The sequence below is a fragment of the Chelonoidis abingdonii genome, chromosome 7, assembly GCF_003597395.2.
Source record: "Chelonoidis abingdonii isolate Lonesome George chromosome 7, CheloAbing_2.0, whole genome shotgun sequence".
Taxonomy (NCBI): domain Eukaryota; kingdom Metazoa; phylum Chordata; order Testudines; family Testudinidae; genus Chelonoidis; species Chelonoidis abingdonii.
In genome coordinates this window covers 99,127,920-99,142,195 of record NC_133775.1, presented here as the reverse complement: position 1 = coordinate 99,142,195, position 14,276 = coordinate 99,127,920, and the positions used below count along the sequence as shown (strand labels likewise).

Sequence of the window (14,276 nt, the reverse complement as noted above, 5' to 3'; positions counted from 1 at the left end):
TTAAACTGTGGCTGAGTTACTGAAGTCCACAAATTTTGATTTAAAGATTTCAAGTTACAGAGGACCCACCATTTAATTCAAACCAGCAAGTGACCCATGCCCCAAGCTGCAGATTAAGGTGAAAACTCCCCAGGGTCTCTGCCAGTCAGACCCATCACCTTCCTTCTTCCGAGGATTTCAGTCTCCAGAGCTACCAGCCCAGCAACTACTGACCAGCACTAAATTCACTTAAAAAAAAGATGCAAAACAGGAAAACATTAGTCATCAGGTCACACTATTCTTCACGCCTCTCCCCACCACCCATGGGCTGTGACTCAATCCCCAAAGCATCTTCTCTGCACGCTGATTTTAAAAACACAGTGGAGTAAAATTCACCTCTTTACAGAAGGCCAGCACAAGTCCTGGAAGTCTTCAAAACAGAGCTTATGTGGTGCACATATAATGCAATGATTGGCATATTACAGGGTTCCCGCTCTGCGCTTACTTCTAAAGTCTGTGAGTCTGTTACAGCCCCAGCTTGGGAGCCTTGACTATTTAGCTCAAGTTGTAGCAGCAGGTGCTTTTAGCCCTGGAGGTCTCTGCTTCACTCCCTGGTGCGCTGGCATCACATACGTAGACAAGGTGCTGGCCCTTTGATATATATATATCTCATTCACTTGGTGTTTTCCCACCATATATGAATTCAGTCAATCTCCATTGTCTTGCTACATCGAGAAACGTTCTATTGGCCTCTCTGCCACATTTCCAGTGCAGTGTAGGCCTTGAGATCTACAATGTATGCTCTGGCTCCAGTAGCTGATTAAAGGTTATTCCCCCACTTTTCAGAACCACAATGCTAAAGAGCTGATCATGTATTGCTCTGCTAGTGTTAAACAGGTTGGACAGTCAAAAATGAAGCATTCACATTTTAACTCAACTTACTCAAGTATCTTAGAGGTGTTCCAGCAGAGCACGAAGAGCAAAAAGGAAAAGGAAGCACAAATGTGGTTCACATTTCTAAACAACTTCTCTGAGGTGCCTGACTCTGTCCACAGCTCAGGTGTTGGAGGACAGAGCAGCATCAAGTGATCCATCCTCAGTAAGATAAATATCTAGTGGGCCAACCTTTGGTGTACTCCTGCACCACCATTAAAGAGGGAGAAAGAATTAGTAAATCCTCCAACGTCTCTCCAGTCACTTTGCACCCTCTTTACTTCTGAGCTGGAGGAAATAAAAGTTAGGAATCTGTGTCTGTGAGACTTCAAAGCACCAGAGAACGCACTGCTCAGAAAAGAAAAGCACACACACAAAAACACCCCCAACGCCAATTTCAAACAGTTTGCTAACCCTGGCGCCTTCGGAGGCTTGCAGAGCAAGAGATGAAGAGTGTCTCATAGTAGGACACAAGGGAAAGGAAAAATAAAAGGGCATTTAAAATGTTGCCATAGGAAATATAAAAAGGGAGGTAAATCTGTCAGCAGTCTGAAAAATATACTTCTTTTAAATCCTTCCTTGCTGACCTGGAACATGGTTCCAGTAGCGTTGCTCTGAACGCTGAGTACGGTCAAGTCAGTATTGATACTGAGTATGGTCAACTCAATGGCGATGCATTGCCAAGCGTGGCGTAGTCTTGGAAAGGCATTTTGCCAGGTGCAGAAAAACACTTCTGAACAGCATGATGGTTTAATATCACCTGCTGGTTTCACACAGGTTCCTTTTCTCATGTCATGTCTTCCTATGACTGAAAGATTTCTTATTGTGTTGATTTCAGAGCTGGATCCCATTTCCCAACCTTCATACACTTACTGGAGCATCTGACCCGGATCCCGAGCTCTACTTGAACGAGTAAAGCACCCTCATTTTCCTGCTTCTCAACTCTTTGTTTCAACAAGAGTGCTAATTTTCTTCAAGCCTGTTTGCCTGGATTTGAATCACAAAAGATAAAGAGTCAAATGGGATTGTCTGGTAAAAGATACCTCTTGGTTTCCTCACAGCAGTTAATGTTTTCTCCTTATTTCTTATACCTGTGAATTAAAGCTATGGATACTAGGAAGCTCAAGGCTTGGAGCCTTTCAGCTCTAAGTTCAAATATAGTCCCAGGCTTGTAATGAGCACTTTAAAGAGATGTCCTATTGGCTCCACCTTAGAGCAGGTTAAATGCTGAAAAAGACAACAATCCTCAAATTTGGCATGCATGGGAAGTTTCTTGGCTTGAATGAGCATCTAAAAAATTAACCACTCTACAAAGAGAGCTCTGCAGACACATGCTCACAGACTCTTCCCACTCTTGTCCCTGTCCAGCCATTTAAAAAGGGCAAACAGCAAGCTCAATCACGTTCCGGAGCTGCTACCGCACCTGCTCAATGGGCATTTCCTTGAAAACATTCTCTCAGCTGTTAGATGAGGAGCTGGGTGAATCCACCATGGAAATGCACTGACATCAGTGGAGTCACATCACAGATGGATTTGGCCCACCAGGTCTAATTACTGACTAGTCCTAACAACTTCTATCCAGGGAAGAACACTGACTTTGTCAAACCAGACCAGACTATTGACCCATTGAGTCAGGGATCCTGCCTCCGGCCCTGCCAGGAACTTACGGAAGGTGTTTGATCATAACTGCAATACCACTTAACTCTACATGGGAAATTACTTCAGGCCAATTCATCATGGCATCACAGACTGAAATGACTTATCATGAGATGCATAATTAGATTCACTTTCTCGTGTATCTTCTTCCAGATATTTTGACAATATCAGACACTATCAACCACAGACTTCTCATATGAAGGGACACTCTCACAGGTTCAGTTCTCACCATGGGAGAGACCCATGAGTAGCAGCAGCACACATGCTCCATTTAGTTTGTGCTGTGCTTCCTGGCTCCACTGAAAATCCTGTTCTCTCTAGTGTCTGCAAGTTGTCTTTGTGATCCACTTTTAATTAGCACGGCCAGGGTTTTCAGCCAGATCTATCATACTCAGCTATGCCCTCAACCTGTCACAGCCCAAACTGATTGCATTCATGATGACCAGTCTTGGGGTCTATGAATGTGGAAAGCACCTAGCACACCACTGGTGTCACCATAAACAAATAACAAGTGTTATTATTTGAGGAACTCACTTGTCAGAGGGTAGCTGGCCCTCTGAAGGTGTCAGGAAGGCTCAGCATATCTCGGATAGGCTTCACAAGGGGCAATGAGGCAACTCAAGTTTGCTGGGACTAATTAACTTACCGAATAACTGGGAGACAATCAGGTGGGCAAGGAAGCATCCAGACACAATAAAAGGAAGCTATTTGCAGTGGGATGGGGCTACAGAACAGAGGCACCTGAGAAGAGGAACAGCCCCCAGAACACAGAAAGCAAAGGCTTCTAAGGGAAGGGGACTCATCAGGAAAGGAAATCAAGGAAGTGTGCTCCTAGGTGGCAGGGGCTCCAAAAGGAAGGCGCTATGAGTGCCAAGTCTCAGCAGAACCTGGCCCTCACAGAAGGACTTCACCAGGTAGCAGCAGAAGCCCCAGATCAGAGGAATTATATGCTGTTTCAAGGAAGGGTGGTCATGGTTTAACCTTTCTGAGAACCTTGACCCAAGAGGGGAAACCCTTCCCCATCTGATGACGAGAGGCCGACTCCAGAAAAGGGTTGCAGGCCAAGAGGGCCTAGCTGGTTAGTAACCTGAACATAGGTAGGCCAATGGACTAAGGTTAACTCAACCCCCTCCAGCTACAGATGCTGGGTTGAGGCCTATTTGTCTTACTGATTTAGCCCTCAAGCATGTACCAGTAACACTTCCTCTTCAGCAAATTAACACTACCTTTTCATTCCAACGTAATTTAGACTGGTCGAGGTGACCTCAGGTTCCATCCCTGACTCTGCCACAGGCTTCTAGTGCATTTTAGGATGAGTCACTTAATCTCTCAGTGCCTCGGTTTCCTCCTCTGTCATAAGGAGGTAACAATGCTTCCTTATGTCATAGCCTGCGTTCACTGTGCCAGATGTTAAGCTGGTATAGATCAGCAAAGAACTGTGGACGTTAATGAAACACGTGCTGAGAATCTGGACCAATACAGGTAAAGCACTTGGAGAGCATGGGTGCAAACAATTATTACTGCAAGCACATATTCACTACAAGCAGAACTGCAGTGTGTGCACTGTGATGCATTGTAACGATCTGGGCCTTTTGTTCCATTTCACTACAAATGGAGTTTCTTTACATCTGAGTTCACTGGAAACAAGTTCCACTGAGCTCTTACAACACCCATTTCAAACATAGAGTTCTTTGGTGCCACACTGGTTATTCTTTGACAAGCCACTGTCTCACTGCCTCTGGGACTTCCTTTTATTACCTTTGAAACACGAAGAAACAAGAAAGACTTGGGGGTGATGGTTTTGTCACATCTACACTTGACTGGTCCGATTCAATACTTGTAGGATTCCCAGAACGTGCTGCCTTTCGTAGGGTTCAGTTAGTACAAAACACTTCTGCTCCATTTCTTACCACTTCACATTTTTCTCTGCCTAGCAGCCTCATTTTCAAGTCTCTTCACTAGCTTTCTGCAAAATTTCTGTATCGATTTCAAGGATCTTTTCTCACTTACAAAACTCTTTAATAGAGTGGCCAAACCTACCTCGCTCACATTCAGCTCCTGCTTTAAATTCTTAGTCAAAGGCCATGCTTTTAAAACAACTGCATGGTCGGGCTGAAGCTGCCAATTATCTGCTTAGTCTCAAATTTCAATTTAAAATATTGGATCCAGATCCTTTTATTAAGTAGTCTCTACTTGTGTGAAATCAGTTTCTGGCTGAAATCCAAAGGGCTGAATCTGTTTTGGTCTTTAAATCTAAACTAAAGAAACACACGTCTGGCACGGGTTTTAATTAGCTTTTAAAACGACAATGATTCCAGGGACTATTTTGAAGGAACTCTGCACTGTGTGAATGCACACTGCCTTATGCGGTGCTGTGTGAGACCAGAGCGTGTCTAATCAAACACATCCTAGAAGGATGCACAGTATCAGTAGGTCTATTCCATCTCTAATGTCTACCATCCTACGATGTTTATTATTTAATAGCCCTAAAGTTATGTGTTATCTGTTTTCCCCCACTGTTACTGGTAATGAGCAAGTGCAAACAGAGCACTTCTTTCCCCAACTCTAGTCTCTTAGAAAGAGACTTGTACCCAATTAGGATTGTAGCAGCCTGAAGTCCATGGAGAAGTAAAACGCACAGTTATATGGAGATGCAGCGCTATGGGCCACATTCTGAGAGCCTTTCTCTGTAAAAACTATGCACTGAGTGACCTCATAGGAAATTCTCAGGATCTCACAGGACTGGGCCCTCTAGTACAGAAAGAGATCCTGGAATTCCAGTTACCTGAACCATCAATATCAGTATATGGATTCCCAGCATTTGGGGATCACTTTCGACAAACTCTGCAAACTCTTGGCTTTCAATGTGCCTCTCCAAGTAATAATCTGTGTCTAATGCCTATGGGAATGATCTTGCACCTGCTGTAGTCAATGGCAAGACTTCCATTGGGTTCAGGATTGGGCTTACATTGAAATACATTTATTGTTTCCTTTCTTTGCCAGCTCTCATTCTAATGCAGAGATCCAGCTTTGTGACAAATGTCCTGTCCATAAATCAGCCAGGGTGAGAGCAGAACACACAAGAAACATGCAATTCACTTAATAAAACATAAAATGACTCCCATCAGGCCAAATCCTGAAGTCCTGCTCAACAGGAGTTTTGCTTGAGTGGGGATTGTATTCCAAATCCTCCCCTTTCGGTTACATCATGTGACACCACTGCCTTCAGTTCCCATAACCAAGGGCAGAATGATGATCCCTAAGAGAAATCTTTAGGATACTTGTAAGCCACTGCTTCAGAACTCACAGTAGAAAGCAATAGCGCCCAACACTCATACCTGGTTCATAAAGAGAAACTTTTTTTGTTATAAAAAGTTTTAGCAAAAATACAGCAAAGCCACTCCAACGTCCTTTGTGCTGCAAAGCACTGCCAGGAAACACAGGGAAATTATAACCATCATTCAAAATCAAGTGCAAGCAACAAACCACAATACTGCAGCTAGTGAGACAGGGTATAGTACAGGTGGAAATGTAAGGGCTACTATCTACTTTTGAAATCTCACATTTGACTCTCTTCCCCTTTGTAGACCTAATAATTTGGAACTTTTCATTGATGTCTTTCTATCCACCACAGTAACGAAGATTTACTGTGCAGTTTCTCTACAGTTCACATATTTCATTTGGCTGTATGTACCTCACTATGAATGATGGCCATAATTTCTTCTGTGGTTGTGGAGCAATGGTTCACAGCATGAAGGACAGGGGGATGCTTTTTGGTTTTGGAAACTAATCTATCAGGTTTTCTTTTGGGTGTTAGGTACAACATTCTGTTCTGTCTGCCATCTTGACTGATGTTACATAGGACCCAGCAACAGCTAATACACCGAGAGCAATGGCTTCCCAAATGCAAAGTTTACTGACAATCTTCTTCTAATTTAGTGACAAATACGTCATCCTTTGGAAGTCTGATTCGTCTCACTTGAGGGCAGGCATGTATACATGCGTGTATAAGTGCTTCCCAATCCATCCATGGGCAGATACAAAAGGTCATTTAACAGCGTGTTGTAGGTTGGAACTGAGGCACACTGGCAGAGCTGTGGGGGGCTCAGCCTGGAAAAGCAGCATATTGCAGGTGAGGGGTGAAGTCCATCAGCAGAAATAAATGGGGAACTAAGGATGAAAAAACATGGTTGCAGCATGTCACGAGCATGTGAGAACCAAGGAACAGGCTAGCAAGGGCATCACAGGAAGGGACTGACAGAGTAGCATCGGGAAGGTTTTCATACACAGTAAAACCAGACATGACAAGTTAAGTCATCCAGTCTGACCTACTGTGTTCTGCAGGATTTTATACCGGGCTCTAGCCAGTGCTATTGGCTCCTCACTGTCACAAGCACAGAATTCACAAATGCTTTTGGAAAAAGAGAAAACAATGTTGTGATTTCAGCAACGAAAACTCTAAGGACGCTTTTCCATTGTACACATTCTCCTTGCATCAGCATCCAGCCAGTACAAAGACAGTTAATGCCCTTACTTGTCCATTTCAGCTTCACTTCTGCCTTCACTGCTCTAGCCAGTGCCCTTCTTACCCAATTGCATTATGTCACATTTTTCTAGTTCACTCCGAACTGAGATGAGGCGGCAATATTCAGCAGCAGCAGCAGCACTAAGAAAGGTAGCAATGCCTATTGTGTATCTGTAAGCACTAATATTATCTGTCTGTTAGTAAAAAAAGAGACTTAATCTGTTCATCTGGAAGCCAATCTGGTATCCCTTAATCTAGCCTCATTTCTTTTCAAACTGTTGGATGCCAGTGGTTCATTGAACAACAGAAATTAAAGTGGGAACAGGAGGCATCTTTGTTTTGCCCTTCTCAGCAAATCAAAAGACAATGGCATTAATTTGTTGTAACCACACTGGTTTGGGAAGATTGACAAAGATGTTGGATTCAATTTAAAAACTTCTCAGTGAGGCCTCTGCGGTTCCTAACGAGGCTCAGCAAATATGACCATGCTTGCTTGGCTGGGTAGATTTCGTAGACGCCTCTTTTACAGCATGGCATTCCCAGTAACTAAACCCACCTGACAATGGCCCACAGACCCATCAGCGGAAAGCAACACGGGATAAGGCTTCACGCACACATAGCAAATGCAGCTGCTTGAAGACAAGTGGTCCAGGCTCATTTCAGCTCCCACTCCAGAGTGAGAGAGAACTTTCTACTACATTCAATAGGCATCCCCTGCACACCCAGTTCCTGCAGCAGCAAGAGCAGAGGGATAAATCTCCACATTCTCTAGTGGGCCCCAGCTTTTGGGGGCCCTCTGCAGGCTTGGGGACCCACAAATCATACTCAGGACTTGGCTTTAACTCAAGCTGGTGTTGGGTTCAAGGAAGTCCAAGCTCTAATCAAGGTAATAAAAATCTTAACAGAGCAAGGCAAGAGGATGCTAATGACACTGCGAATGCAGGGTTCTGCAGACAAATGAACCGATGTGCCTCTGCTGTCTAAGCGCAAGGGCTGGACATGGGTGGAGTGCTCACCCACAGCATGAAATCCAGTTTACACAGCAACTCACACATAGCAGCAAGCAGTGGGAGAGACATGAGCTGGCCAAGGGAGGGGCTGCCCCATGGATCTGCTCAATCTTACCCTTACCAGAGTGCAGGGCTACTTCAGTGCACTGGGAGTGGCTGCTGAGCTGCTCTGCTGAGGAAGGTGGCTCTTACCTTTGCCTTTGTGTAAATGGCTATACCAGGTGCAGGTGGCTGGAGAATCAGGCCCAGGGTCTGTATCACGTCAAAGAAGAGCCCTGTCAGGACCCTGCAACGTGCACTGATAAATACCAGTGTTCTCCCTGGCAATAGCCTGCACCATGGATGTTTACAAACAGCTCAGTACTTTTCCATGCTAAGAAGCTTGTTTTTCCAGTTGCCTTGCGTTGGGTTTATGAAGTGTACGGCTAATCTCTTGTCACAGAGTCTTTCATAATAAACATCACCCTGACCTAGCTAATAACTATGCAACACTAATGCCTTCGTTGTCATAGGAAATGCAGATGGCACCTCAGCCCCCAAACTAGTCACAGCTAAGCAGGAACACAGCTTCCAGAGGGATGTTGAAAGAGGTTTGAGATTAGACAGGTACATGAAATCACTGGTTTCCAGGATCTCTTCACAGTAGTTTGCTCAACAGCAGGGGTTCCCCCCAAGGCCGTAAAGGTTAACAGTCTAACAGCAAGAGACGGCTCAACTATCCATGGCCAGATTGCAAACACCAGAGTTCAGGGCTGTCGGTGATTGAAGTTTTGGTTCAGCTCATTATAAAGGTAAGGGCCATTTACTAAATCTGGATCTGGGATTGGATTAGGAAATGGCTACACTTGCCTCCCCACAATGGACTGGACTGCTCAGGAATGGGGCGGTCTGCAGCCTCATCACACTTTTGCTAACTCCCTTTCGTGCTTCCCTTTCCCTGAAAACCTCTCCTACATTTAACGCAGTCTTAGAGAATACAGCACCTCAGTGCACTGTGTGAGATGGTTTTGAGTTGTTTTTTTTTACATTTCCAAACCCCTCACATACACAGGGCATGTACTGTACTAGATCATATGACGGCTGGTCCCAGCTTGTGCCAAATATCCTGGAAACAAGCACTCAGCACACAGACCTCCATAAACACTACCTTGCACTGTGATCATGATAGATCTGCCAAGCTATTCAGATTAATGCTGGGCCAGAATCCATATAGAATAAGTGCCCCAGGAGGGCATGGACTGGGCTACCGGAGATGCTGGATGAGAAATGTATAGCTGAGATATTCACCACTAATGGCTGTTAAAGTTCCCATGACACTTTTTGTAAAAGATGAGTTGTTAGCTCAAGTGTCAAGTGGCCAACTTCCAACTTGGGTGCTTACACTCTGCCTCCCAAAATCCCCCCTGCAGTTTCAGTTTAGATATGACATGTTTCTTCACTTTCTGTCTGAATAGTTGGGTAGTGCTGCAAAGCACTGTTAAACATTGCTCCAGTCCAGAGCCGACTACATTTCCCTGGTTTGAGAACGGACCCCTGTGTATGGCAGTTCATGAAGCAGCATGGGATCTTTTGGGACAAAAGCTGCCACAATACATCTGTATTAACCGATGAGCCCGAGCTGCAGAGTTGGATATGGGTCCAGATCTGAATCTTTCCAAAGTGCAATGGTGCTCAGAGCTGGGTTTGATTCCAGCTGCTATGAACTTCCTCAGAGCCCAGGGGTGCTTGAACCTGGGGTTTTGGTTCAGGCCCACCTCCAGTTAATTCATTTGTAACTGGATAAACACTGGTTTATTTTCCTTACTGCTCAGCATGACTAACCATATTCTTTCTAGCTGGCCATTAAATGCAGCCTTTTCAACTTATATTAAAGAGCAGCAACAATAAATGTGTCTTTCCTACTAGTGGATAGGGAAAATTCCTGACACGTGCCACTTCAGAAGGGAACTGTATTTGGATACAGCTTCCCAGCCTTGTCATCCTAAAAGGCCAAGTGTTTCCCCTTTGGTTTGTGATGAGTGATTTCAGTGATTGCTATGGTAGTGGGTTCCAATGTTGACTGTGGATCTTAGACCTTCTAGAAGCTGGAAATTCACAAATATCTAATCTGATGCCTTTTAAAATGTGTCACATTAGGCAGAAGCAGCTATTCTACAGGATGCGGCTACTGTGCCCACAGAGGAGGCAATGCTGCAAGTTTCCTCTTTTTTGTTTTTGGTTTGTTTGGTGGCTTTTTGGGGGTTTTTTTTGTCCCCAGTCACCTATCTTTCAAGGGCCATATACAGAACAGAAAACCTATTTTACCAGCCTGCTCTGCCAGCCAAGAAAGCCTAAGAGAGTTGAGATATGTCTTGCAATGGCTTTAAAAGAGCAACAAACTCAGGCACTGTCAGGAACATGAATCACAGAGCGAAGAGCCCTCCTCTCAGACTGCCCTGCCAGCAGCCCCCAGATGTTTAAATCTAGGATTATCTGAAGGGTCCTTGCACTGACCTCAAGGGCCATAGCAACTCTTGGGGAGACAGCCTGTCTCTCAGATAGCCAGGGCCTAAAGCACTCAGGCTATAGACACTTATGTCAACTGATTTGTTTAGATCTGTCCTGGTGAGGAGGGGGCAGTGCATCTGGTCTGGGGAGTGAATGAAGGACCTTGAGAACCACCCCCAAATATCTACCAGCCTGATGCAAATTGAGGATGTTACGGAGGGTCAAGCACTCACTGGGTTAAATTTAGAGATGCTGCGGAAGGCTGGGGGCTGTAAGACACATGGTAGTTAAGCAGGTCTAAAGGAATCTAGAGAGAGTCTAAGTTGGAGTAGCATATACAAGGGCGAAATTGCAAGATGGTGTCAGTCACACGAAAGTAGACTTCCTCTAGACTCCGACTCAACTCTGGATCTGGACCCGTGTCCAAAGGAAAGGAAGACTGGTACCGCTTTTAAGTTCTGTTCACACTACAGAGGAAACGAAGATAGCAATGACTAGCTTTAAACACTGCTGTTGCTACAACAAGCTGTTGCTAGTATAGTTTCCATGCCCATGGGAATTATGTCTGAGGCCCATGCTAGGCAAAACATGACACAGCTTCACTCCATGCTACAGGATGGTATCATAACACAATCACAGCATGGTTCTCAGAAAAAAAAAACAACCTAGCTCCTCTCCAACCAGCTCAGAGAAACTGTGCTGAAAGCCTGCCAGCAGCAAGTGAAACAGCTAGCACCATTTCAGCCCCAACGTAGACAGTGCCTTTTATCCCCTGCTAGTAGAGCAAGGGCCTGGCACTGCAAAAGGCCATATGCCAGCTGCCTCAGCCTAATGCACAGGTGCCCCGCAGCGGAACTAAAAGGAAAATAATGAAACTTTATTTCCCCCTCTGGGTTAAATATTGTATTGGCTCCTATTTAACAGTCCCCAGTACACCCTAATTATCCAGAAGAGAGGAGTCACCATGCTAAACTGAGGATACGTACCTCTGACCTCAGAGACTTCTAATATATATGACCCATGTGACCAATTAATTCAAACTTTACTCCATCAAATTCTATGGTCTACAGGGGCAGCTAATCATATGACAGGAATATAAATACTTGATGGATATGCCTCCCTCTGCAAGATATGCCTCTTTTTGCAAGGGATCAGGCTAACTGGCCAGGCAGCTAATCACTGGGAATCCTCAGCCATCAGGCAAATTTAAATACTGTAATAAAACCCACTCCCACTCACAGTGAAGTCAGGGGGAGACTTTCCCAGCAGAGCAGGCTCTTGACGCACTGGAGATGCTTGCAGGTCATTATCAGGATAGCTTTCTGGCTGATACGCTCAAGGCCAGCTCTACTTTTATGGGTTCCTGAGAGAAGTATACAGGGTCCTATCCAGCTCCTTCTCCATCCTGCTACCTCCCAACTACCCACGCCCCACTCTATAACTCCATGCCATTATGAAAGATTCTCAATAGACGTCCGCAGGGAGAGCTCCATGGAGAGTGACAGCTCCAGAGGGCCAATGGGGAGGTGGAAGAGCACAATGCGCCTCTGTTGCTGAGTGCATACTGACGGAGGTATGGGGCTTCTGAGAGGGACAGGTGGTTCTAGCACCTCTGCCTACTGTCAGCCTTCGCTATGCTTGTTTCCATTACACCTGGACAAGCACTGAAATTACCGAAGCGTGGGCTGATTAGAAACAAGAAAAACAACCAACCTCAGAGGGCTTCTTCTCCTTCTGTCTTGACCAGTTGGATTTTGTATTTGGAATTTTGGAGCATCTTGACACTGATGTCGTATGACCTTAAATGAGACACAAGGTAAGAGTTATCTGCAGAAGAAACTGACCACAGCTTTCTTGTCATATGTGTCACAAGACTCACTGTCACAACAGTCCCTCCACTCCCCTTGCTGGACCCTCAGCTGGGAGGCGAAAGAGTGAATGGGCCATGGTGAATGAACTCCCTTCTCATCCTCTCTAGTGATCCCCGGTAGAGGGAGGAGGCATGGGAATGGGGAGGCATGAGGGAAACTAGCACTACTGTTGTCTGTGCTGCCCCTGCTCTGCAGACACTCAGAGATCTGCAGGCTTCAGGGCTGTCAATCTCCTGCTGATGAGAACTCAAAGTCCACTTTAAACCACAAAAGACCAAAAATAATAAACCGAAAAAAACCTAGTAGAGCAAGATTAAGAAGCTAGAAATGACCTGCGGTTAACTTCCCGTCAGTCCAGTCTCAGGTCCATTATTTGGCATTTCTGAAGCCAATAGCTGATACTGAGCATCAGGTTTGTGTGGAGTAGGAGTGAATTTGGACTGACACTGAGATAAAATAGAATACTTCTCTCGCACTTTTCATCTGTAGATCCCAAAGTGCTTTACTAAGATGGGTAACCATTATTATTCCCCTTTTGAGACAGGGAAACAGAGGCACACAGCAGTTCAGACCAGTATTTTGAAATTCAGGAGCCTAAAGTTAGAGACTCAAACACCTATTTATGCATCTAAATAAGAGGGGCTTGATTTTCAGCAGGGCTGAACACTGTGGCTATCTTGGCTCAGCACTTCCGAAATCAGACAATTTTTTAGGGGACAAAATGAGAATTTAGGGCTAAAATGTTCAAACATGGGTGCCTAAAGTTACACCCAAATCTATACTTAGACTTCAGCTGCCAAGGCTCAAAGTATTGACAAAACTGATGTCCAGATAATCCTGTCATGAAAGAGCCAGGATTAGAACCCATATCTTTTAATAATAATAATATATGGCGATATACCTATCGCATAGAACTGGAAGGGACCTTGAAAGGTCATCAAGCCCAGTCCCCTGCCTTCACCCGCAGGACCAAGTACTGAGTTTGCCCCAGATCCCTAAATGGCCCCCCCAAGGGATTGGGCTTACAACGCTGGGTTTAACAGGCCAATGCTCAAACCACTGAGCTATCCCACTCCACTGCTGTCTGTACTTAATGCTCAAGCCTAGAGGCACTCCACCAGCCCACAGCTGCACCTAGTGAAAAGTTACACTACACATTGTATTGAGGAAATAAACACAACATTCCCATCACATTCCAGAGGTAAAACTGTCTTTACATTATTATTAAAGGACTCTCTTTATTTTGAGTCTCGTGCAGCACCAAGCATAAGAAAAGTAATAACAAATCTTGTCCATATTGGGTAATAAATAACAACACAATCATTTAAATATAATAAAATAAATAATAAAATAATAATAATGACAACTCAATCTTAGCTACAGCAGCACCCCTCCATGTTCCACTATAAATACATCTTTTATATCTGGCTCCAGGGTAACTGTCAGTTATGTTTACTAAGAAATAAATGCCGTTGACAGGTTAAGCCAATGGCTGAATAGGCACATGCAGGGACAACTCTACCCTGTATATCAACAAAATCAAACCATGCAAGAAGCTGGCAGAAACATGGCCTAACATAAAGCTTTCCAAAAAGCTTAAAGATCTAGGGCTGGTGTCAATCAGCCAATTCAATCCCTCAGTGTAAGTCAGTGAAGTCAATGGAGCGATGCTGATTTACACCAGCAAACGATTTGGCCCTTAGTTCAAAGGTCACAATCATTTGTATCCTGTAAGGTCTGGAGTTACATCAAAGTGTGCAAGAACAATGAGAGAGCAACACCCTGCTGTGCTAAATACTTCAAGGAATATCTGTC

General features: G+C 44.6%; 1 protein-coding gene across 12 annotated transcripts in view; it reads right to left on the bottom strand.

Annotated features, from left to right (window-relative positions):
- The window catches only part of JADE2 (jade family PHD finger 2), a 139,267-nt gene that overhangs the window by 109,760 nt on the left and 15,231 nt on the right, over positions 1 to 14,276 (bottom strand). For all 12 annotated transcript variants that reach the window (XM_032783497.2, XM_032783494.2, XM_032783499.2 and 9 more), the window contains one exon: positions 12,304 to 12,389. In XM_032783497.2, the coding sequence (XP_032639388.1) occupies positions 12,304 to 12,389 (86 nt within the window). Of the gene's footprint in view, positions 1 to 12,303; positions 12,390 to 14,276 lie in introns of those variants that run through there.